Source organism: Zea mays, chromosome 3, assembly GCF_902167145.1.
Source record: "Zea mays cultivar B73 chromosome 3, Zm-B73-REFERENCE-NAM-5.0, whole genome shotgun sequence".
Lineage (NCBI taxonomy): Eukaryota > Viridiplantae > Streptophyta > Magnoliopsida > Poales > Poaceae > Zea > Zea mays.
The window spans coordinates 66,315,585-66,342,027 of record NC_050098.1 but is presented as its reverse complement, the minus strand read 5'-3'; the positions used below and the strand labels follow the sequence as shown (position 1 = coordinate 66,342,027).

Sequence of the window (26,443 nt, the reverse complement as noted above, 5' to 3'; positions counted from 1 at the left end):
CGTACTCATAATTATATCCCACCATGTTGTTGCGGGTAATGGTTTTGTTCTGTTGTGGATAATGCTAAGTGCAGGTGGGCTCGACCTTCTCGTATAAGTATCTCGTTTGTATTTCTTTTCGAGGATTGTCATTTGAGCTAGCATGCAATTCAAACACATAATCGTATTTATATTATTCAAGGATATATTACTTTAAATAAAATTTTTAATCACTCCAAGATTGTACTTTGTAAGCCCTTTGTAATATGAATCAAGCTGCAAAACTTCAGTATGTGATTTATGTTTGCTTAATCTTGTGATCTTGATTGTAAGTTGTTCATCCGAGGCCCCCGTGACACTCGAACATGTTCTTTTAGGGTGTGTTTAGTTGCAATGACAAAACATGACGGGATGGGACGATCTTTCAAATAAGGTTGTTTGGTTCAGAATCAAGAGTTAGGACATGACTATCTCAGTGTTGTCCCCAATTGTCCCTCAAAATTGGAGGGATGAGAGGGGACGCCAGGGGACGTCCCTATCCTGGTTGTCTCGCAACCAAACACACCCTTAAGTTATCTGGTACATATGCATAGCCGTTTGAGGTTTTCGGGACAAAGATAGATGCATGTGGGCCATATAACTTAGGAGGTTCTGCCACGCTTAGACGAAAACAATACTAATTATAGTATAATTACTAGTTGTGTACAGAGTATATTGTAAACTTTTATTGTGAAGGCGTGGGAGTATTCTAGACATTGTATTATGAAACATTGTACCATGATCAACACAAGCCAAGACCTATACAAATACCTTCGATATGTGCTGTTTTTGGTACAAAGTAAATTGTAAATTTTCATGATAAAGATGTGGGAGTACTTCAGACATTGTGTTAGGATTAACGAAGGTCAAAACTTATTATACAAATACTTTTGACGTGTGCTGTTTCTGGATATGAAATCGTTATTCATAATTATTATATCTATAGAAGTGATGCCTGTGTAAATTCCTAGTGCTAGTGCAACGCATTGCGTTTGGCGTGGTCGTAGCACTGCAGAAGCCGGGGCAGGTGTCAACCACTACAACGACGGCCGGACCGCACCTTAATCATAAGTGCGTGCATCAATCACTCTCCGCCAAACGTTAACCAAAGTGGCCGGCCGGCCCTGTTCCATGATGACTGATGCGCTGGCCAGCCCTGGCCCTGTCGTGCGCCTCGTCGTCGGCTGCACCAGGCCTTTTGACTACCAACCACTCTGCAGTCCTCTGCGCTTCTACGCATCCGCCCATCAATTAGCTGACGACAAGGAATCCCACCCCACTCCCGAGAGCAGCGAGGAAGGCGTGTGCTTTCTCTAGTCTGTGCAGTGCAAGCGCCGGAGCCCGCCGCCGCCGGCGCGGCCATGTCCTCCGCCTCGGGCCTCGGCGGGAAGGAGGTCCCCTCCGCCTTCTCCGTGGACCTCGCGGCCGCCGCGCGCCGGCTGCTGCTCTTCCTCCGCGCGGCGCCGGCCGGGGTGGGCCCGCGGTCCGTGCGGAGGTACGAGGAGCTGTGGATGCCGCTCGCGGCGGAGAAAGCAGGCGTAGGAGGAGAGGCGGCGATGCTGGTGCCGCCGCCCGACGTGCACCTCGTCTGGCTCTGCCACTGCTTCCACCATGTCAGCCTTCTTTTATTTCTTGCCACCTTTTCGGTTCTTCATTTATTGCCACCATGTCAGCCAACTTTTATCTCTCGGCGAATCACTCGGCCACTTTATTCATTCGAACGCCTCTCCCTCTGTCACTAAATTGTGGTATTGACTTTTGAGGATTTATTTACATTATAAATTGAGGAAAGATATGTGATAAGACAACTAAACACAGTGATTATGCCCACAACGATCAGTTTCTTGTTCTTACTATCTAGTAGTCTCTGTCCCAAAATAACTTGATGTTCTACATTTGTCTTAAGTCAAACTATCTAAATCTTAATGTTGATAAAAATATGTACACTAGAATACTTGTGTTTACATTACAAAATAAGATCATTAGATTCATCATGTAACATATATTTTCATATTATACCTATTTGTTGTCACAAATGTTGCAAATTTCTCTATAGATGATCACACTTAAATTGCAACCATACACTCCTAGTAGTAGTATAAATTACTGTGCTTACTTGTTTTGGAAATAATTAACTTCAAATGAACCACTTGCTGGACTCCAAAAGGAACTGAGGTGCCGTTTGGTTCAGATGTTGGTAACGTAATGGGTAACCGATAACGTTAAATGATGTTTGTTTAAGTCCAACCGTAATCGAATACCACACTAGAAATGGATACCGGCCTATTCAAACTTGTTACCGCCGTTACTCAAGTTTGAATCATTATCATTACTATTTACGTTACAAAATGTGAACCAAACAACACCTGACTTCTGCCGAACTCAGCTGCTTTTGCCCCTTCAACACTTCTCACCAAGTGCTCCATCTGAAATTTCTTTCGCTCTGCAGGAGAGCTACTCCGCATACTGCACGTCGAGGTTTGGACGCCTCATCAACCGTCCATCAATTTTTGATATGGAGAATGAAGAGTATGCTGAGGATCTTTGTCGAGATGTCTGGGCTACTCATTTCCCATCCGAGCCATTTGACCTTGACTCGAATGAGATTGGTGGAAACAGTGTTGATAATATAACATGTGACAATGTCAATGGTGAAATTGTCAAAATGGTGAGACAGTACGCTGGCCTAGCAGACCGTTTTGCCTCACTCTTTGTGCAGGAAGGTGTCTACCATGTTGCTGCTAGGCGGCGATATGTGCGTTTCCTGGACCTTATGAAGAAGGTTGCGTGTGCAACCCAAGAGTGCACACGGCTTGTGCCTAGCCTAGACATATTACTGATGTGGCTTGCTCACCAGGTATACGTAGACCTTAGATTCAATTGAACATGTAATTTGTTCTCACAAGTATTTTAGTTTCCACAATTGCGATGAATCCATGCCAGAGTTTTCCTGTGTGTTATGCCACGGATATGGTAGCGATGGGCATCAGTGACAATGTTGCAAAAGTGGGTGTTTGTTATGGCGAAGTGGTGAGCAATGAGGCGGTAAGGAGGACAAAGGAACTGTGGGAGGATGCATATGATGAACCATATGATATGGCTGGATCAGAGGTTGATGTGGGAGCAGTTAGCACAGCAAGGGAGGCATTTTACTGGGTGCCAGCAGCATCAGAGGAGGATGCCAACCGGCTATACAAGAGTTTGCAGCCAAGATTCCTTATTGAGGTATATCGGAGACCTTCAAAGTGTCATTAGCTGTAGTTATTCGGTAGGATGTTGATTAAATTCATTGCTCTAGAATCTAGATGAAATGCCAAACGACATTGTAATCAATATCATACTTAAGCAGTTAACCTTATGCCAAGCTTAGGATATTCCACATTAGCTTGTATGATGCCCTCATGAGGGGCTAGCAACAGGCAGAATTTTCTGTTCGTCTACTGTTATGTTCTAATTATCTCTGCTTCCACAGCAACCTTCCATTTGTTTCTGGACCACATATGGCACAATGCCAACAACTGTAAGTAATAACCACATCAATAAGTCAAAAAGAAAAAGTTCTACAGCCCCATGTGCACCATGGTCACACCAAGCCAAAATGCTAGATTCCCTTTGCTATTGGCCTCAAGTTATCTGGTGGTTGGTAGGATTGCTCAAAACATACTTTTTATTGCCCACAAGTTATTGGGTGGTGGTTAGGATTTCATATCTCAAAAAATCCATCCCCACAATGTTGGGCCTCAAAAAATACTTTTTATTATTAGTATGCACAACACATAAACAAGTATTTCCCTCTCTTCGGACGAGGTTGAGGTGTCAAGCCTAGGCACGGTGGTTCAACTAAGGTCTAAAGCTGCAATTATGTGGATAGACTTGGCTGCCCATAAGCATTTTTGTGTATAGAATATAGATAGGTGTTCCTACATTCATATGATTCAGGTATATTCAAATTATCGAGAACTGTTACTATAACTTTCAATCTGTGGTCCTATTGATATATATAGAAAATCTAGCCACTCAAGCAATTGATAAGCTTATTTCCAGGTTAAGGCCTTGGATAGTGAATTTATATGGGTATATTCAAATTATCTGGGACACATACTACAAAAACTAAAAGAAAATTTATATTGACATGATACATGATGTCCTTGTGTATTTGTGTGGTTTACATTCTGGCTCAGTGTACCATTGGTCTTCTTGGTAGCAGGTATATGTGTTCTTGAAGGGAGAATTTGATAAGGAGCCCACCAGCAAGGAGTTCCTACGATTGCGAACACAGAGGTGTCACAGATCACTAAAGCTCAACATATCGATGTCCAATTTATCCTGCAAAAGCTGGCAGAAAGTATGGCACTTGTATTGTGAATTTGCAACTCGGGGCCTCTTCATTGAGTTCAGGCGCACCCTTAGTGGGTGCTTCAGGAAAAGCAAGTTCCTCAAGAACATCTCATTCTCATGGAGCGATGTGTTGCATGAGAAAGCACTTGCTCTCACAGAAGAACTTGATGTCAGGATGAGAGCGATGGCATCAATTACCCCTCCAGTTCAAGCACCATACTTGTTGAAGTGTGTGCCTGATCGAGTAACTGATGATGGTGGGGCCATGATTTCTGATGTCATATTGCGCATGAGAAATTACCGTCCCCAAGAAGGACGTTGGCTGACACGCACTGTACTTGATCACAGTGGGAGAGAATGTTTTGTCATCCGGATGAGGTATTGTTCAGTAGGTTGTAGCGAATATTATTCTAGAGTGTGGCTATTGTTGATTTGTTTCTCACGTACCACCTCCCTTAAAAAGATCCATTGGATCATTTCATCTACAAGCTGTTGGGAATTACTTGTAATTTTGTATCTTAGTATGGTTTTTTATGAAACCTGTTGCAACTTGTGTAGAGTAGGCAGAGGGATTTGGCGGAGAGGTGCTGAAACTCCCATGGCAGTGAAATGGGAGGATAGGAGCATTGAGGTTCGAGAAGGATCATGGTCATACATTGCCAGTACAAGCTCTGTTGGTTATGCTCCTGGTAACTTCAGTTTGTGCAATAATTGGCTTTCCTGGAGATCACAATTATTATGATAATGTGGGCTTTTTGTTCCCCTTATGGTGCAGAAAAGATAGTGGGCACAGGAACAGTGATGAAAGATCATCAGGAGAATAAGGTAGTTTGGAGCTTATCAACAGGAGATACGCTGACAATACGTTTGGGAGATGAACTCAGCTTTCAGTTAAAAAATGACAGCTCAGAAGAGGAGGTATGATCAGTACATTTATGTAGGGGTTAGGGTGCATATGGATTGTACTTCCTCCACCCTGAAAAAAATGCAATTCTACTTCTATTTTTAGTCAAACTATTCTTAGCAACAGTGATATTTTTTACACAAATAGGTATATTATGGAAACATATTCCATGATGAATCTAACAATGCTTATCTGATATTATAAATATTAATATACTTTTTGTATAAACTTGGTCAAACTCTATATGGTTTGACTCCGTACTATGTTATAATTAGAATTAAATTGTTTTCATGGGGGAGTAATAAACAAAGAACCATTATTGGTGCTCACAGCTGAAAGAACTGGCAGCACAAGAATCTTGATTTCTATAGTAAACAAGTTTTTCTATGCAATATACAAATGAGTGCATGCTGTAGAGTTCATCATTTTCCTTTTCAAAAATGTAACACCGCATTGGCAACCTCTGAAGAGAAGATTGAAGACATATGGTAACTGTATTATCACAAACTTAATTTGCACCATTATGTTTGTTGTTTAACTTTGTTCTTAAAAAGGTAGTATTCTAGAATTTCATATAGACACATTCCTTAGCAACGAGGTCCGCTGATTAAACTGTAGAATAGCCTTTGTATTGGTCCCTAAGTTTCAGTTTCATATGATTTTCATGTGTCATTTAAATGTAATTGAAACATTCTGTTCTATTAAAATGTAAAATATAAGTTGGTTTACTACACTGTTGATATATGACTTCATTTTTTGTCACTGTTCTAAAAATATACAAAGCCATTTCATGCCTTTTAGATGCACTGCGATGTACTATTTACCAGGCAAGGCTGCTTGTCGGGAGGAGGTTGAGCTACAGAGTAAACACAGATAATGCGTCGAGCAACCTAGTCGAGGAGGAGCAATACCTGACACTTGTTCGTAAGTCACCGTATCATCATGGTGACAGAGCAACCGTGCTTCTAAACTGGAAATTACTTGCTGTGGAGTTCTTACCTGAAGAGGATGCAGTTTTTGTTCTTCTCCTATGCATGGTGATTGCACGGACCATGACAGAGATCAGGAGAGAAGATGTGGCTGGGCTTTTAGTGCGGCGGAGGATAAGTGAAGCAAGGGCCGGGCAGAGAGACTGGGGTTCGGTGATGCTTCCTGGCTCGCTTTCACCGGATCCTCATCTGCAGCCTTGGTACCGGAACGCAACGCAGGTTTTGAGCTCTGCGGAGACAGGACCAGTGCTCACAAAGTACTCACCTGCTGACGGGAAGGACATGTTGTACAGGCAAGCTCTTATACCCTGATGAAGCCCTAATAGAGATTATTACCATACCATCAGGACTTGCCTGATAGATAAAAAAAACGAACCCAATCTTCCTGGGTATCGCAGGGAAATTATTTCATTTCCTCAATGCTATGACATACGACATTTGTACATGACAATTTTTTGTGGTTCGAGCTGTTGTTTCACTAATGATGATTGTCCTTTGATACGAATCCAATGATTGCTGTCATATATTGTTTGTACTGAGAATTTTACACATTTCATTTCAAGTTTGTCTGGTTTCTGTAGTTTGACAATGAACTAAAAGAAGAGCTTATGTCCATTTGAACAAACTGATTATAGAGGATAAAGGATTCAGAATCTGATATCCGAAGAGTCTGAATGTTCATCTCGTGCATATTTCTTCAGGAAAAAAAAAATAGAATGGCACCATTCTAGCCGAAAAGGACTCAGTGAGAATGTAAGATGGAAGATGAAAATCCTTCGACGTGTGATAGTGCTTTGTGCGTTGGGGTGTGACTGTGACTGCCGCTCCAGCCGGCTTTGATTGCCTCTATTGCTTTTTGTATCTCCTCAATGAGGATGGCAATGGGCACTGTCTACGCTCCCAGTCTTCCCAGATGATATCTTCTTGTGCGCCTTCTGCAAGTGGAGCTTCAGTGAGCTGCTGCTGAGACCAGCATTCTTGCCACAGATGAGATGGGACACACCTTCATTGCAGTTGAAGGCCTCTTGCGTTACCATTCCATGGAGATTTTCCCGTGCAGTTTCTTGTCAAGATCCAGCAAGACCTTAGCAAACTCATCATTGGGATGCGCACGTCGGTGCACCTTCAGCATGTTCCATGCTTCCATCTTCAGATTTACCTTCAACTCATAAGAATCCACAGCAGTGCTATTATCAGTGCCTTCAAAAAAAAAAACCTGTGTGAAAATTGTTGTCCTTACACGACTGTACTACTTCAGTCCTCAGCATGTCATTCCATTGTTCTACTGTATCTCTTTGCTTAACCCGTAAAAAATTGCTGAATGACCAATAGAATCGCATGATAAACTTGACTGATTTATGCAAAACACCATATAGATTAACTAAATAGTTGTCAGATAGGTACCATATATGTACCTGAAACAAAACTTACGCAAGTAGCATGCTGAAATCATGAAGCCCTTTAGCTATTTGGTCTCCTGCAACTAAATTCTGTTTTGTATTATATTCAGGAAAAATCACTGGAACAATCTACAAGAGTGAAAAAAAACAGCTAGATGTAAAATTTTTCTTAAACATAATGGCAGGAACTCTACCTTTCAATTAAGAAAAAACGGAAATGACCTGATTTTAAGAAAAATCGGACCCTAAACTCACACGGAGTGCACAAACATCACAAACAACAATAGCCCAACACATAAAACCATCTAAAGTCATCGTTGCCGATCTCAACACAAGGGACGAGCAGCTCCGACTCCGTAAGACGAATCGCACATGGCCAAAGGAACTCGACGACGCCTACACCCAAAATCCAGCACAAAAGAAGGAAGACCACGGTACACCGTCATTGCCAAGCCTCAACATACCCCACACGAGGCAGCTCCGATTCTTCACCAACAAGCTTGATCCCCTGCCCTGCCCTCGGCATTTGCTCAACCTCCGAAACAATCCAGTCCACAAAGAAGGGGGGTTCGCCTCATGTTATCGTTGTCGAGCCAGATCCCCCGACGTAGCAGCTTCAACTTCACGTTGTAAAACCCCTCCTTCACCCGCATACCAAATGTCGAGAAGCGAAAGCATCAACTGAAGGTGACGTCGTGACCGAGACGAACTTCAATAGTGACGCCTTCAGGAAAGGAGTGACATCTGGGACACCATCGTCGCTTGTCCAAGATGGACTGGGCTTTCACCTATGGAAGACAACGCTGGGGAATGCGACACCCTCAACAGAGGAAGCGGCGCCCATGGGCGTTACCTTCGCCGAGGCTTTCACCCAAGATGTTCCCTAGCACATCACCAGGCCAGGACCCCGGGTCAAAGCATGTAGACTCCATTGTCGCCACCGCCTTGACATCCCGCACAAACCCTTCCAAAGGGGCATCGACGTGCCAATTGCCGCAGTAGGCGCAAAGCTGTGTTGACCACCACCCCCTACAGCTAGGTACACGGAACCAGGAAACACCTTGTCGCGTGCATCATGACGCCGCGCGCCCGAGCCGATGCCGGCGAGAAATTTGCCATTATGAAAGACCACGGGTGTGGCTTCAACGAATTGGAGGCTAAGGAGAGGGATTCGCCGTTATGAAAAGGCTGGGCAAAGCCCACATTCTGAAATGGACATGAATACTCCATTACACGGTTCGGACCAGGATTAGTGTCGTTGATACCAGCGCCGTCCCCAGCGCCGTGAGATCTCCATCGCCGTCGAGTTGTCCCTTCTCTCCTCTCGCAGAGATCTCCCTCTCGCACCAGAGATCTCCTCGCTCCAAGGAGTCTCCCCCACGGGAGATTCTCCCCCCACGGACGCAAGATCTGCACGGATGCCTGGCGCCGCTGTCTCGGACCCGATTGAAGGGCGCCGCCCGTGAGTTTGTCGTTGTTGTTCTTCATTCATTCAACTTCTCTCCTACATTCGTGTCTCCTCCCCCAACTAGATCTAGCTCGTTCTTTGTGTGCAGTGGATCCATCATCGATGATTTGGAGCTGTTCAATGACGCAGACATTGCCATTTCTTCCCCCCAAGGTAGCTATTTGTGGTCGGCTGTGGTATGAATCGTGCACATTTAACCTTTGATTTTGTAAATTATTGGTTGAATTATTGGCAGGTCCCGTAATGTCTTCACCGCCTTGTTCAAGTTCCTTACCGCTAGTTGCATTAGGTGGAAATATTGCTAATAAGGTTAGTTGTGCTTCATTTTTGTACAATATAGTGAGGTTAGGATTTTATGTGACTTCACTTAGTGGAGACTTGTCATGCAGGATAATGATTGGAAATTTATGGTACTATGTGATTTTTGGGAGGAGGAAGGGAGACGTGATGTTCCAAGTGAGATGCAGATGTATTCTCAACTAGGACTGAATGAAGAGGACAAGGCAAAGTAAAATAAAAGAGATGAAGCCGTTTTAGGTGGTACAAGTAATTTGGATCAATCAGAGCCTATTAATTTTGGAGACAATAGTATAGACCAACCATGTGAAGACTACCTACCAAATGAGAAGAGGGTTATGTATGATAAAATGAATCCGTCAATGCAACCTGGTAGTTTGTTTCCCAACATGAAGAATTTCGAATTCCTATGAGGCAGTATGCCATAAAGCATGAGTTCGAGCTTGGAATCGATGTAACTTCGACTACCAGATACGTCGGATATTGTAAATGTGGTGATTGTCATTGGAGGATTTATGCACGAGAGGAAAAGAAAGGATTACCGACCATTGTGCTATGTTAATTCATAAATTTGTACCAAAGCTATGTTGTGAATTTAGGGTTTGTTTGTGTGCAAAGTTGTGATTCGACTATTTTTGCAGGGGGGTGATGAAGGTCCCAACTAGGACATTTATTCTCCAGATCTTCTTCACACACAATTGAAGTCTTCTCGAGCCTCTTGCACACATCCTTCAAATGGCTAGTAAGCTTTCCAACCTTACCCCCTTCAACTTCTGGGATACTACAACACAGCCTATGTAACAGTGAAGATTGCCTCCTCATCTCTTGAATGGCATATCGGAGTGAGTTCTTGATGCTAACGTGATACTTCAAATCAACATGTTCCTGTACAAATGAAACTAGTTCTTGATCAAGTGGACGACTAAGTTACCATGCTTGTGAAGAACTAACCCTAATTTGAATGAACAACAACCCTAAACCCTATTCCACATGCGGCAAAGGAAGAGAGAAAGAAAATCAGCCACCAAGAATTCCACCATGGAGTTATCTTCAACAAAGCTTCGATACTTCACAGCTTCGACGACTAGTTGAACCTTATCGGCGGCAATAGTGGAAGATTGAACCGCCGCTCGTGCCTCCTTCTCAGCCACCAACGCCGCACATCTAGCCTCCGCAACTGCAACTGCCGCAGCACGAGCAGCATCAACAGCTTCTGCAACAGCGACGACTGGAGCAGTTCGATCCATGGGGTTTGAGTGAGGCGGCTAGGGTTGCGCGTGGAAGGGAGCAAGAGGAAAGAATGGCTGGGTGCCTGGTAGCATAGAGGGTAACAGATGTATGAGAGACGGCGTGAGTATCAGTGGAATAATCATCGTCGTTACTTAGTAATGGAGTTGTCATGTCCATTTCAGAGTGTGGGTTTTTCCCTGGTTTTTCATATCGTCGAATCCATCTCCTAACCCTTCAATTCGTCGAAGCCACACACGTGGTGTTTCATAATGGCAATTTTCTCGATGCCGGTTGTCGTCGTCGCCCCTGGCAACCGCAGCCACCAAAGCCATCTATTGCTGGGCGCGCCGCCACTGTTGTCACCATCATGTGCCTGCCTGGGCAACTTGTCGCCACTGCCATGCCACCAAACAAGAGCAGGGCCCTGCCGCCACCAACCCGGTCGACCGCGCAGCCCTGCCAGCGCACCTCGTCGGGCCACTAGTGATGTGTTTGGTTCGGTGTCAACGAGGGATGGGACGGGATCAACCCTGTGTTGACCCCGTCCCTTATTTTTTGAGGGATGACTCCATCCACTATTTTTGAAGAATAGTTCTTGACCCTGACTCTAGACCTACAAACCAAACGTGGATCAACTTAGAATGATCCCACATCATCCCTCTTCATCCTTCCTCGTCCATCCATCTAAACACTACCTAGATGGCTCTCTCTGTCCATGTAGCCTCCTAACGCCCAAGCAGGTTTCAGCTCTCCTCCCCACAAGGATCACCACCTCCATGGTGTATTTCTGGCGAGGGAGGGCAAGATCTAAGCCGATGGGGCCTAGATCCGCCGAACCCCAATGTGCTGGCGAAGCCACAGTCGAGATAGGATGAGGGCCTCGAGAGGGTGCATTTGTGGGCGAGAGGGGAGAGCAGAGAAGCTCCCCGTTACCGCCATCCTCATGCCCATGTGAGCCTCCCGGCAGGACGCTCTGGCGACAGTGAGGCTGGGGAGCGGGAGGGGGGAAGGTACCGACCTCGTCGCCTTCTCTCTGCCCATGGGGGACGACGCGGGCGTCGTTGTAATAGACAATCCATCCACACTTCAAAGGTCTTACCTTGGCATACTTGTTAAAATCTCGCAGCTTCTTTTTCAACCGAAGGCCACGGAAGGCATCATCATTTCCTTTAAAATGTTTGATGATAAAGTTCTCTCGACAGGAAGGAGATGATAGGTGTAGATTGTCACGGGATAATGTTCTGCGCAGATTCCTTGGAACATCAGCATCATTTGAATCTGCCTGTGATTCCACTCAACACAATGGTGGATCAGAAGTACCACCATCCTCCCTAGCATATTCATGTGAGCATTTATACATAAAATTGAAGAAAGTTTTCAACAGGCCATCCAACTTCTGATAGAGTGTGATGAGGAAAATGTGGAACCGCTGAAGGTCTCTCAGTGCAATACGAAAACCTCCTCGGTATGAATGCACTGTTGCTGCCATATCATTGTCACAGAGAGAGAGAGAGAGAGAGAGAGAGAGAGAGAGAGAGAGAGAGGAGGAGGAGGAGGAGGAGGAGGAGGAGGATTATAAATACAATCAGATGATGCATCAAATTCTTCATGTCCTGGGATGCCAAGTTTTTCGAAGGACACCTCAAACAGGAACTTGGAAGAATAGTCTAAGTTGTTTAGTGTTAATTCCACTAGCTTAGGGCTTCTTTGGGAGCAATATTAAGGGATTCTAGCTCCCTCGTTCCCTCCAATCCCTTTACTGCCAAACAAGCCTACAAACAAGCCTACGGTAACTCTCTTTTGCTTACTTACTAGCAGGCGGCCTACGTGGTACACCTAAATCAATGGCTACGATATTAGGGGTTTGTTTAGAAAGGAGTGGGAGCTAAAATCCTTTATTATTCAAAATTAAAAGGGATTGAGGGGACTAAAAATCTTTTACTATTCATATAGCAATGGATTTTAGCCTCTAGTTCCTTTACTCCTAAATATACCTATACATGTGGGCCGGCCTGGCCCGGTACGACACAGGCCCACAAAAGCATAGCCCACAAAGACACGGCACACAAAAGCACATATCGAATTATGGGCCGTGCCAGCACGTGTGCCCTGTCATCGGCCCACGGCACGGCCATAATTAGTTATGTGTGCCAGACCGGCCCAAATAGCACAAAATGCCTTAACGTGCTAGACCGGCCTATATACATACAACAGTAATACAAAAATAAAAAGTATAGAATATATATGACCAAAATAAAATTAAGATGTTTTGTGGATGCACATTAAAACCCTTTGGTCGAAAAGAAAAAAATATTACAATTAGCTTAGAAATAATATTCAGTTCTCTGTTCAATGTTTAATTGAGTACTATACAGCCATACAGAATACATATACAATGACCACCATCACTATTTACTATCCCCATCTAGGTATTGGTCTCGAAGGCCTATTGAAGCTCTAGATTCTCCAAATTGTGCTGGTCATGTGGGCTTTGACGGGCCTTAGTTAAATACTAAGTCTATATTTAGTGGGCCTCGATGAGTCTTAGTTAAATGGGTCGTGCCAGGCTGGCCCATGGGCTTGACTTGAGGCCCAGACACGATCCACATATTGGGTCGTGCCGGCCCAGGCCCACAATTAGGTTGGGCCGTGCCAGATCTGTGTCGTGCCAGAAATTGTGTGCTTTGGACCGGCCTATTAGGCACAACACAAATGTACACCTATACTCCTAAATAAGCCTTAAAATAGAGAACTCATGTCCACTAGAAGCACAAGAGTCCTCCAATATGAGCTCAGTGATCAGAGACATATGAGTCGATACTGCTACCAACTAAAACAACTCTTCTCTACTTCTGTTTGTGAGGGCTTCTATTGATCTCTGGATTGTATCGGATGATACGAAAATGGCATCGCATTCTCTAGCAGAGGGGAGCCATGTGCATAACTGCAACACAACAAGACATATTTTTTGTTTGTTATTGATGAGAACCTTTTGTGACACTGGGCATGGCCGGACGGTCCAACCCGCGGGCGGTCCGTCCATAGGCATGAACGGTCCGCGAATAGATTCGATCAGGCGCGACTAATCCCTTTTCCACGTGAGTTTAGCCCTCTAAACCCGCGGTTGCTGTTGGGAGACGTTGTAACACCCTGAATTTTAGGGTATAAAAATTCTTTGATCTATACTCAAAATTCAATTGTTACTCTCTCCTTTCTTTGCTTTTCTTTTCCCCTTTTAAAATAATGGAGAGTTATTTTGTTCTATGTTGGCGTGAGCCCTAGAAGTGATTTGGTTGTTGCATTCATGTTGTTGTATAGTGTTTCTAAGTGCAAGAAGTGTTTGAAACATGTTAGTATACCTTGTAGAAGTTTCCGGTAAATTTTCATATGTTTCTATTTCTTGAGAACCAAAATCTATTTATTTGAGGTACTTAAAAATATTTTCAAAAGTTCTAAATATGTTTTTTCAGTTCATTGGGTGCCAAATCATGTCTAGGAATTTTTCTAGAATTTTTGGAGCCTTCGAGATATTTTTCGGACGTTAAAAACGATTTCATCCATTTTCTATAATTATTTTAATGGATTTATTATGAAAAATAAAATATCTTTAAACCCTAGCAATATATATATATATATGGCTGGAACCCTCTCGCCGAGCCCTTTCCAAATCTCAAAACCGTTTCACCCAGATTCGATCCACAATTCCCGAAATTACTCACCGAAGTTCAGGGTGGTCCCAACTCCAGCGAGCAATTACTTTCAATCCGTACATCGTTGGCAGAATTCAAGAGTACCGCTATGTTCGTCCCATCGAGAGGTTCGTCCCAGTGTTTTCGATTCGTCGATTCGACCGCCGCCCCTGTGCCCCCTCTCCCTTTCCCCTCCCCCGCGCCCCCTCTCTCCCCTCCCCTGCCTATGCGCGGCGGCGGCCGGCCGGCTGGGCGGCCGAGCGGCCCCCGCCCCTCCCCTGCCCGCGTGTGGCACGGTAGCCGAGCGGCTCCCCTTCCTGTAGCCGAGGCCCTTGCTTCCCCCGCCCCCAACGGCAGTCCGAGTAGCCCCCTCCCCCCTCCCTTGCCATGGCTGCTGTAGAAAGGAGATGGAGGGAGGTAGGAGTGGCGATTTTGCGAAATAGCCCCTGGAATATTTGAAAACTGCGCACAGGGAATTCGTTTAATTTAAAAATGCGATATCTTTTGCATTAATTCTGGTTCACTCCGTTCAAGTCACGTTAGATTCGTATTAAAGTTGTCTAGATGTTAGAAATATTATTCTCTATTGTTACATATTTTAATTAATTAATTAAATGTTTGTTTGACCAATGATTATTAAATTAGCAATCCAATTAAATGTAATTTATGGTTTTAACTTGCGCTTTTATAATTAAATATCAACATGGTTAATATTAACTTAACTACTCTTTTATTAAATAATTATTTAGTATAAGGGTGTCATCTATTTAGTAGTTCTCTCGTGTCACGTTTGTCCGCGCGTCATTCACACGTGTTGTTCGCGTGTTGTCGTGCTGTTTCGCACGTCGCACACCTTGTCTTGCGTCGTGAATTCACCTTGCTTAGAATCGTTCATAATAATTAAATTACTTATTTGACCGAGAGTTGTTAGTGTAGTAGCATAATTAAAACTAGGTGATAACTCTAGTTTACATTTGATAAATGTCGAATTAAATGTTCTAGTTCATATTTATATAACGCAAACGTGATAACTTCTTAATCGTAGCTTCGATCTCGGCGTTTCTTTTTCTCATGTGACCGTAGAAGCGAGCTCTATTTCATGTTGCACATTTTTATAATGTTTTCCCTTGTATGGTGTAATGTTCCTCTTTGTTTCAAGAATGCCGAATCTATGTTCGCACTCGCCTAGATAACATTCCGTCCACGGAGTCCGAGGAAGTTGCAGGGGAAGCCCCTGAGCAACATCATTTTGGTGAAGGCAAGTGTCCTCTGACCTATTATGTTCTATTTACTTTATAATGCAATGTCACGCATACTATGAGTAACCTAAGGATTTACTAGCTTTCTATTTATCCTGTACTTGAATACCTTTTTGGGTTGGGCTATTATGATCAACTACATGCTAGCGCTTTACCCTAATCAATGAACATGATGAGAATTACTTTATGATACGATGATTCATTCTGATTATGATTATGAACTTGTGGCATTTTATGGGGCTCAGATTGTTTCCCGAGTACCTCTCTATAAGGACTTGTTCGTTGAGAGACCACCCGGGACAACAGTACAACCATGAGGGTGGTATGGGACACCCTTAGCTGACTAATTGGACGAATCTAGCGGTGTAGCTTGCTTCGCCGTTGTGCCGTCAATAGGGCCTGGGGCATAGTGCTTGCACTGCTAAGGGTGGGTGCCAAGGTTTATTCGATTTGGTTTTGTTAGTCACCCCCTTAGGGAGGAGTACTATGTTTGTACGACTGGCGTAACCTAATGGGCGGCTACACACCAAGAGAATCTTTGTAAAGGCTATATAGTGAAACCTTGCCGACTCACCTTGGAAGTGTTTGAGGGTTTGATCGACCCGAGGCAAAAAGGGATCACGACTCGTGGGTAAAGTGTGCGACCTCTGCAGAGGGTTAGAAACTGGTATATCAGCCGTGCTCACGGTTAAGAGCAGCCTTGGGATCCTCTTTGGTTAGAGATACTCTAGATACATTTATGTTGATGGTTTAACGATCATGTCTATACTTATGATTTCTGGTACTTTCCTCTCTGAGGAGGTGATTTCTTTTGTGATATAAACTTGGGTTCTATGATAAAACTTGGTGTCACACCCGGTTTTAGAAGGCAAACCGAATGCGAACCATGTACGTGCCAGGATCAGTTATTCACGTACACAGCAGTTACATAACATGGACATCATCACACAGTGCTCAAATAGTATCAAAAGGGAAATAATAGTCGATTACATCATACGTCTGAGACGTCCATATAGTCCTTACAATAAATCAAAGTGCGGAAAAGAAACGTAGATAAACGCGGCCTTCACAGGCAGTCGACTGGGGGTTGCCGCTAACCCACACCTAGAACTCGTCGTAGTCTTGGAACTCCTGGAAGTCTCCTTCCACAGCTTCATCTTCGCCTGAGCAGTGGTTGCAATGCTGACAACCTGGGGATGGGGGGTTTGGTGTGTAGAGCAAGGGTGAGTACACATCAACATACTCAGCAAGTATCCTGTTTGGCTGTAGTGGACTAGCTGTATGTGGGGATAAGTCAAGCAATTGCTTTTAGTTGGTCAGATTATTACTTACTAGTAGAAAGCCAAGTTTTAGCATCAACCCAAGTTATTAACCCGATGTACCCTTTCCAAATGGAAAGAATACCACTTACCAGCACCATAGTCATAACCAAAACCATCAATCTCATAACCACCTGTACCAAAGTATCTCTGATCAAGTACCACTAATCACTGGAGCTCCCTTGGCCGCTCATAACCGTGAGCACGGCTGATATATCAGTTTTCAAACACTCTGCAGAGGTTGTGCACTTTACCCACAAGCCGTGATTCCCATTCTGCCCGGAGAGAGCTACTCCCCATTGACCACTACCTAGGTGGCCTAGCAGGGCATCACTACGTAGCCTTTACAAAGATTCCCCGGGGCTGTAGCCACCCGTTAGGTTTCCTAAATGCACCGCACTCCTCCCCAAGGGGCGAACCCAAACTTGGCAGAGCGAGCCGCATACACCGAGCCCCATTGACGGCACGACGACTAAGTGAACTACACCCCGGATCCTCTAATTATTCAGCTAAGGGCATCCATTCCACCCTCATGGTTGCACTGTTTTCCCGGGCGGTCATCCATAGAACAGGTCCTTACGGAGAGGCACTCGAGAAACCGCTCGAGCCCCCTTGGTGACCACAAGTACAACATCATAATAAGAGCAGGGAAAACAGCGTATCATAGATAATCTCATCATGTTCATTGATTAGAGTTTGAGCAATAGCATAAAGCTAAACAATAATAATCCAACCCAGATAGGTAGACAAGGATATGGATAACAAAAGCTAGTCAATCCTTAGGCATAAATGTGTAAAGCGGGAGGTGAATTAAATAATGAATAGGACAGAGATAGGTCAAGGGACACTTGCCTCCACCAACTGACTGCTGCTCAGGGGCTTCTCCTGCGAGTTCCTCGGGCTCTTCGACCGGATCGTTCTCTATGCGATTGCAAGCATACATACATTCATCCATTCAAATTGGGAAACAAACAGTACATCATACAGGGGAACAAATAAAGTGACTATGCATCAAGTATGACATTCGATATCGCATTCATTATGGTTAGAAAGAAACGGGAAAAGGTCTCGCGGGGGGGGGGGGGGGGGTTAAAGCTTATGCACTAATGATTAGTTACAATTGGTTCTAACAAAAGAATCTAGTTATATGCACTAATGGAAACCTAGTCATTTTTAGTTGATCAACATTGAACTGGATAAACAATTGATTATATGAACTAACTAGCGTAACGGAATTCTAAATTAAGTTTCCTATTTCAAAAACATGAACAATGATTATCCTGCCTAAAATAAAATAAGTAACAGTAATGAAAGAAAATAAAATAATAAAAAATAAAATAAAATAAAAAAGGGGCGGTTGAACCGGCCAGGGGGCGGTTGAACCGGCGGGGGCGCGGGGCAGGGGGCGGCCGAGCCGGCCATGGGGCGGGGCAGGGCGCGCAGGGGCGGCCGAGCCGGCCAGGGGTGGCCGAACCGGCCAGGGGCGCGGGGCGGCTAGGCAGGGGCGGCGGTGGCCGAGCCGGCCATGGGGCGGCCGAGCTGGGCGGTGGTTGGGCCGGGGAGGGGGAGAGGAGGGGAGAGGGAAGGGAGGAGAGGGGGAGGGGGACCTCACCGGGGACGGGGACGGGCGGCCGAACCGGCGACGAGCAGGGGCGGCGGCTAGGGCAGGGGGCGGCGGCTAGGGAGAAAATGGGAGAAAGGGAGGGAGAGAGAGGGATTTGGGGGGAAGAGGGAGGGGCGGCTGGGCCAGCTGGGCCCAAAGGGAGCGCGCGGGGGGCGGCTGGGCCGGCCAGGGGCGGCCCACGGCGCGGGAGAGAGAAAAAGGGAGGAGAGAGAGAAGGGAAAAAGAAAGAAAAGAAAAGAAAAATAAAGAAAAGGTTTTTCTCCTTTTTGAAATCCGTTTTTTCCTGGATGAATGCAGTTACATTTTTAAGCAATCGAAAGAATGCATAGTTCGGCATGGTGCATCAAACAACATAAAGTAATTTAGGGTTTTTCTTTACACGGGAATTCCAAGCCGATCCCCGCTAAAACTTTGGAAAAGGTCAAGGTTTAGCGAGAGAACGAGAAAAGAAAAGGGTAACACCTGAATTTGGTGAGAGAAAAGAAGAAAAAATTCTACCCCCAAATTCAGGGCGTTACAAACCTATCCCCCTTAAAAGAATCTCGCCCTCGAGATTCAGGGTTGGCTAGCAAAGAGCTCAGGGTATTTAGCCATCAGATCATCTTCACGCTCCCAGGTTGCTTCTTCCTCAGAGTGATGATTCCATCTGACTTTGCACATTCTGGTGGTCTTCCTTCGGGTGACTCTGTCTGCAACCTCAAGGATCTGCACTGGCTTCTCAACGTAGGTCAAGTCCTCCTGGACTTCAAGACCTTCCACTGGCAACTGCTCTTCTGGCACGCGCAAGCACTTCTTCAACTGAGACACATGAAAGACATCATGCACAGCGAACAAATTCTCTGGCAGACTGAGCTGATAGGCCACTTCTCCACGTCTTGCAAGAATCTGATACGGACCAATGTAGCGGGGTGCTAGCTTGCCTTTCACTCCGAATCTTCTGACTCCTCTGATGGGTGACACTTTTAGATAGACAAAGTCTCCGACTTCGAAACTCAGCTCTCTTCTTCTTGTGTCTGCATAGCTTCGCTGCCTCGATTGTGCTATCTTCAGATTCTCTCGGACCATCTTGATGTTCTCTTCGGCTTCAAGCAGAATGTCTGGCCCAAACACCTGCTTTTCTCCAGGCTGATCCCATTGCAACGGAGTTCTACAACTCCTTCCATAGAGCGCCTGAAATGGTGACATCTTCAAACTGGCCTGGTAACTGTTGTTATAGGAAAACTCTGTATAAGGCAATCTCTTATCCCATCCGGACTGATCTTGCAACGCACAGGCTCTCAACATGTCTTCAAGAATTTGATTGGTCCTTTCGGTCTGGCCATCTGTCTGCGGATGATAAGCTGAACTGAAATTCAGATGCGTGCCCAAAGCTTCATGCAACTGTTGCCAGAAATGAGAGGTGAACTGCGTTCCTCTGTCTGACACTATCTTCTTTGGCACACCATGAAGACAAACGATCCGAGACATATACAATTCTGCCAATACTGCACTGCTGTAGTTGGTCTTGACAGGTATGAAGTGGGCTGACTTGGTCAAGCGGTCCACTACTACCCAGATGGAATCGTAGCCGGCTCGAGTGCGAGGCAATCCGACTATGAAATCCATACCAATTTCATCCCATTTCCACTGAGGGATCTGCAACGGTTGCAACAATCCAGCAGGTCTCTAGTGCTCTGCCTTAATTCTTCGGCAACTATCGCACATAGCCACATGCTCTGCGATTTCCCTCTTCATTCCGTACCACCAGAATTTCTTCTTCAGATCCTGATACATCTTCTCACTGCCAGGGTGAATCGAATAGGCTGTCTCATGAGCTTCCTTGAGAATCAACTCCCGAATGGACTGGACATTGGGAACACACAAGCGGTCTTTGAACCATATCACGCCTTCTGCATCTTCTCGAAAATCTTTGCCTCTGCCATCTAGAATCAGTCGCCGGATCTCACTGATTTTCTCATCATTCTTCTGCGCTTCTTTGATTTCGCGCTCTAAGGTAGGTTCCAACTCGACTGTGACTCCTCGCGAATTGTTCAGAAATCCGAGACTCAACCTGTCAAACTCTTTGGCCAACTCATAAGGCATCGAACGAGCGACCATCAGATTGACTTGACTCTTTCTGCTCAAAGCATCTGCCACTATGTTTGCTTTGCCTAGATGGTAATGAATCTCCAACTCATAATCTTTGATCAACTCTAACCATTTTCGTTGCCTCATGTTCAACTCTGACTGAGTGAATATGTACTTCAGACTCTTGTGGTCTGTGTAAACATCGCATTTCTGTCCATACAGGTAGTGCCTCCATGTCTTAAGTGCGTGAACCACTGCTGCCAACTCTAGATCATGGATTGGGTAGTTCTTCTCATGAACCTTCAGCTGCCGGGACGAGTAAGCCACAACTCTTCCCTCTTGCATCAACACGCATCCCAAACCTGTGTAACAAGCATCGCAATACACCGAGAAGGGCTTGTGCACATCAGGCAAGACTAGGACAGGCGCTGTAGTCAACTTCTCTTTCAGCGCTTCAAAGGCCTCTTGACATTTCTGGGTCCACTTGAACTCAACTTTGTTGCCTAGCAACGCTGTCATTGGTTCCGCAATCTTCGAAAACCCTTCAATGAATCGCCGATAATATCCGGCCATTCCAATGAAACTCTTGATTCCTCGAGCATCTGTTGGCGCTTTCCAGTTCAAAATGTCTCCCACTTTCTTCGGATCCACAGCCAATCCTTCTTTGTTGATTATGTGACCCAAGAACAGGACTTCACTGATCCAGAACTCACACTTGCTCAACTTTGCATACAACTGGTGCTCTCGCAATCTCTGCAATACCATCCTCAAATGGTCTGCGTGCTCTTCTTCGCTTTGAGAATAAACCAGAATGTCATCAATGAATACCACCACAAACTTATCAAGGGAATCCATGAATACACTGTTCATCAAGTTCATGAAGAACGCTGGCGCATTGGTCAAACCAAAAGACATCACTGTGAACTCATACAAACCATACTTGGTAATGAATGCCGTCTTCGGAATGTCCGAAGGTCGGATCCTGAGCTGATGATAACCAAACCTCAGATCAATCTTGGAGAACACACTGGCTCCTCTCAACTGGTCGAACAGATCTTCTATTCTGGGCAAGGGATACTTGTTCTTGATCGTGACTTCATTCAAAGCTCGGTAATCGATACACATCCTCTTGGTGCCATCTTTCTTTTCCACGAACAAGACAGGGGCGGCCCAAGGCGAGGTGCTTGGCCGAATGTAACCTTTCTCTGACAGCTCATCAATTTGTTTCTTAAGCTCAACCAACTCTGGTCCGGATATTCTGTAAGCTCTCTTAAAGATGGGGGCGGTTCCAGGAAGAAGCTCTATGGCAAACTCAACTTTCCGCTCTGGTGGCATACCCGGTAAGTCCTTTGGAAACACATCTGGGAACTCAGACACAACCCTGATACTCTCAATTGGGTCTGCTTCACTGCTATCAATAGCTATCTGATAACAACTTCCTTTCTTTGGCTCAGGCGGGACTAACTCGGTCACCACTTCCTCTCCTAGTGGGGACACCAACTTGATGGTCCTTTTATCACAACTGATAACTGCCTGATACTTATCTAACCAATTCATCCCTAGGATGACATCTATTCCCTGAGTACCCATTACTATAAGGTTCGCGGGAAACGCTATCCCCCTTATTTCCACACTTATATTCAAACAAATGCTATCGGCTCGAATTCTACCACCGGCTGAGTCAATTTGAATGGGGGTTGACATGGTAGTAATTGGAAGATTATGTGCTTCTACCCATGATGCAGTAATGAAAGAATGTGTTGCTCCAGTATCAAATAACACTTCTGCAATATGGGAGTCGACTGGGAACATACCTACTATCATGCCGGGGGTCTCCTGAACTGCTTTAGCCTCCAAGTGGTTCAGCCTTCCATGATTATAGCGCGGCTGAGAGCGATTGCCTGCTCCAGGCTGAGGCACATTCTGCTTTGCTGGGGCATTGGGGCCTGACTGCTGCTGGGCTGCCTTCTTTGGACATTGCATCACCCAGTGGCCTTGCTCTCCACAGTGGAAACATGCTCTGTTTCCAACCTGAGCTGGTGCTGCCTGACTGTTCTGCTGGGTTGCTGGGGCAGGAAGACGAGGTGCCTGCTGATTCTGCCTCTGAAACTGACCTCCTGACTGATTGCTCTGACGGATCTGGTACTGGTGCTGAGGATACTGTCTTTGAAACTGCTGATGCTGCTGAGGTGGACGCTGGTTCTGTCTGAACTGCTGAGGTTGATTGCCTGAGAAACGGGGACGATTGCTGCTTCCAGGCTGGGGTCCACTGATCTTGCGCTTACGATCCTCCATCTCCTTACGCTTCCTCTCTATCATGATTGCTCTGTCAATCAGGTGCTGGAATGTCGGGAAGGTGTGATTCATCAGTTGGTACTGCAGAGGGTCAACCAAGCCTCTCAGGAAACGGTACTGTCGCTTGGCGTCGGTGTTGACATCTTCAGGAGCATAGCGAGACAACTGCAGAAACCTGTCCCGATACTCACTGACAGACAATGGCCCTTGCTTGAGAGCCAGGAACTCCTCCTTCTTCACTGTCATCAGACCTGCAGGAACATGGTACTGACGAAAACTACCTCTGAACTCTTCCCAGGTGATGGCGTCAGGGTGGGCATGGGTGGCGAGGTAAGACTCCCACCATGATTGGGCTGCTCCTCTCAATAGACGAGGACCATACAGGACTTTCTCCCTGTCATCGCACTGAGCGGTATGCAACTCCCGCTCCACAGTGCGCAGCCAGTCTTCAGCATCCATGGGATCAGAAGAGTGAGCGAAGGTTGGTGGATGACCTCTCATGAATTCAGCACACTTGTCTCTAGGCATCTGAGGCATCTGAGGCTGAGGTGGGGCCTGCTGCTGCTGCTGCTGCTAAATGGCGGCCAAAGTCTGACCGATGGCTTGAACTGCCTGAGTCTGCATTAGAAACATCTGCTCGATGGACATCGGGGGCGGGGGCGGCAGGTGCTGCTGCTGGGGCACCTCCTCCTGTTGAGCGGCTCGCTCCTGCTGAGCACGCCTTCCTCCTCTGCGCCTGTTCTCTGACATCTGCAGAATGCAATCACACATCAGAACTGATCTGGCAAATCTTGCAGCATGAGATAAGAGAATAGAATTCTTCAACAGCACTGAACAGATGAGCATCTTCACTGATCTCCAACACAGACCACACAGCTTCTCAGATAAAGAGGAAAGTGGAATAAAAGGTTTCCCAACTATATACTAACTCCATTAACATAATAGGTAAACCAAAATGCAGGGGATACCCACACTCTGGTGACAGTCATTACAAAGATCCAAACCAAACATAGTTCATCATGACAAACATAAATGCACAGGATATAGCAAACTACCCTGTCTAACTAAGACCAACTAAGATCGAGACTAACGCTAAGACTGTAGCTTCTATGTATATATTTCGTATTAATTACAAGATCCAACTCTAACGAGCTATGGTTCTAGAGTTATCTTGGTCTTGCAGTCGGGATTGCCATAAGACTGGTGTCCACGCCGAGGTGAGCGGTACGGGTGCTGAGTCCCGACGGGAGCGGGGGAACCACCATCCAGGTGACGACGTTCCGCGCGCTCAGCCCGCAGCAGGGCGATCTCAGCACGAGCCCTACTCAGCTCGTCTAATGCATGGTCCAGCTCCGTGTTTAGCACGGCGGCTAGGTTGACTGTGCTGCTCAACCTAGGATTGCCCTCACCGACAGGTGAGACAATCACGCCTCCTGTGCTGCCAGATGGACGGCGGGGGTAATACTTTAGGTCAAGACCGTCAGCTGCCCCACCGAAAACTGAGCAGTAGTGCGAAAGCGCACGCCGTGCAGCATCTTGCATGGCTGCCTCAGCTGAGTCCCGCTCAGAGATAGAATAGTGCTCTGAGCAGGCCTCTGCACCCTGGAGACTGTTCTCCGGACAGCGCACCAAACAGGTTGCCTCCCAGCGGTCCGGGTAGACCCCGCGACTATGCTGGTAGACCACACAGCGATACTCGATGGACCAAGTATGCTGGTTAAATGCCCGACGTAGCAGGGTGTCGAGCGCATCGTGGAAGTGACACCCGCGAGCAGCGTCGCGAGTGATGGGTCGAGCAACCCATCCTTCCGGCTCATGGTTAGCAGAAAGGTCGGTGTCGTGGCTCGAGCTGTCGTCGCCACCTCCGTCGTCTGGGTCTCCTCCAGCAGCTACTCCAGAAGCTGGGGCACCCAGTGGTGGTGCAGGGGGTGCCTCCAGAGGAAGCACAGGGGAGCAACTCCTCACAGACTCTATCTCCTGGTGGAGCGAGAAAGAAGAGCCCTGCTGCTCCTGTCGTCGACGCTCCTGCTCCTCACGCAGGCGGTGGTGCAGTCTCTCCAAGTGGCTGGACTGTCCGGCCACGGGACGGCGAAGCGGACGCTCAGCAAGGCGGGAGGGTAAGAAGGGGATGACTGACTTTCGTGCAGTGTGTCTAAGTCGAGCCATCTACAAAAGACATCGCAAGCAAAAGGGTGAGAATAGAATCAATATGACCAACAAGTAATGAATCATAAGTAAATGAAGGATTAGAATAAAACACAATTTTCAGCAAGGTATGTTATATAGTAGAACATAGGTTTGGTCGGTATGACCAACTTTTGAAGGGATATCAAAGTCAAGACAGGGACAGAGGTCTATAGTCCTTAGAACGACCATTCTACTCTATGTTAGCGGTCCTACAGTCAGCACGACTTTGATACCACTTATGTCACACCCGGTTTTAGAAGGCAAACCGAATGCGAACCATGTACGTGCCAGGATCAGTTATTCACGTACACAGCAGTTACATAACATGGACATCATCACACAGTGCTCAAATAGTATCAAAAGGGAAATAATAGTCGATTACATCATACGTCTGAGACGTCCATATAGTCCTTACAATAAATCAAAGTGCGGAAAAGAAACATAGATAAACGCGGCCTTGACAGGCAGCCGACTGGGGGTTGCCGCTAACCCACACCTAGAACTCGTCGTAGTCTTGGAACTCCTGGAAGTCTCCTTCCACAGCTTCATCTTCGCCTGAGCAGTGGTTGCAATGCTGACAACCTGGGGATGGGGGGGTTTGGTGTGTAGAGCAAGGGTGAGTACACATCAACATACTCAGCAAGTATCCTGTTTGGCTGTAGTGGACTAGCTGTATGTGGGGATAAGTCAAGCAGTTGCTTTTAGTTGGTCAGATTATTACTTACTAGTAGAAAGCCAAGTTTTAGCATTAACCCAAGTTATTAACCCGATGTACCCTTTCCAAACGGAAAGAATACCACTTACCAGCACCATAGTCATAACCAAAACCATCAATCTCATAACCACCTGTACCAAAGTATCTCTGATCAAGTACCACTAATCACTGGAGCTCCCTTGGCCGCTCATAACCGTGAGCACGGCTGATATATCAGTTTTCAAACACTCTGCAGAGGTTGTGCACTTTACCCACAAGCCGTGATTCCCATTCTGCCCGGAGAGAGCTACTCCCCATTGACCACTACCTAGGTGGCCTAGCAGGGCATCACTACGTAGCCTTTACAAAGATTCCCCGGGGCTGTAGCCACCCGTTAGGTTTCCTAAATGCACCGCACTCCTCCCCAAGGGGCGAACCCAAACTTGGCAGAGCGAGCCGCATACACCGAGCCCCATTGACGGCACGACGGCTGAGTGAACTACACCCCGGATCCTCTTATTATTCAGCTAAGGGCATCCATTCCACCCTCATGGTTGCACTGTTTTCCCGGGCGGTCATCCATAGAACAGGTCCTTACGGAGAGGCACTCGAGAAACCGCTCGAGCCCCCTTGGTGACCACAAGTACAACATCATAATAAGAGCA

At 46.1% G+C, this 26,443-nt stretch overlaps 1 protein-coding gene across 6 annotated transcripts; it reads left to right on the top strand.

Annotated features, from left to right (window-relative positions):
- Positions 1-1,088: 1,088 nt before the first annotated feature.
- On the top strand, positions 1,089-6,805 carry LOC100192913 (uncharacterized). 6 transcript variants are annotated; one of them, XM_020549461.2, is made up of 7 exons: positions 1,089-1,631; positions 2,468-2,875; positions 2,962-3,243; positions 4,226-4,734; positions 4,915-5,045; positions 5,132-5,274; positions 6,088-6,800. In XM_020549461.2, the coding sequence occupies exons 1-7, from the start codon at positions 1,380-1,382 to the stop codon at positions 6,559-6,561; spliced, it is 2,199 nt and encodes a 732-aa protein (XP_020405050.1). In that variant the 5' UTR covers positions 1,089-1,379; the 3' UTR covers positions 6,562-6,800. The 6 variants fall into 6 exon arrangements, 3 of the variants coding, with proteins under 3 accessions (XP_020405050.1, XP_020405049.1, XP_020405051.1); XR_004857144.1 differs by having other exon boundaries at positions 1,164-1,631; positions 4,920-5,045; positions 6,088-6,771; XR_004857145.1 differs by having other exon boundaries at positions 1,164-1,631; positions 4,920-5,045; positions 6,062-6,771.
- The last annotated feature ends 19,638 nt before the right edge of the window (positions 6,806-26,443 follow it).

What these genes read in the sequence shown, in the direction of transcription:
- LOC100192913 (XM_020549460.3), top strand. Translation starts at nt 1,380, where the DNA reads ATGTCCTCCGCCTCGGGCCTCGGCGGGAAGGAGGTCCCCTCCGCCTTC. An exon ending in TCTGCCACTGCTTCCACCAT is followed by an intron (nt 1,632 to 2,467) that starts GTCAGCCTTCTT and finishes TTCGCTCTGCAG; the next exon opens with GAGAGCTACTCCGCATACTG. An exon ending in AGCCAAGATTCCTTATTGAG is followed by an intron (nt 3,244 to 4,222) that starts GTATATCGGAGA and finishes TCTTCTTGGTAG; the next exon opens with CAGGTATATGTGTTCTTGAA.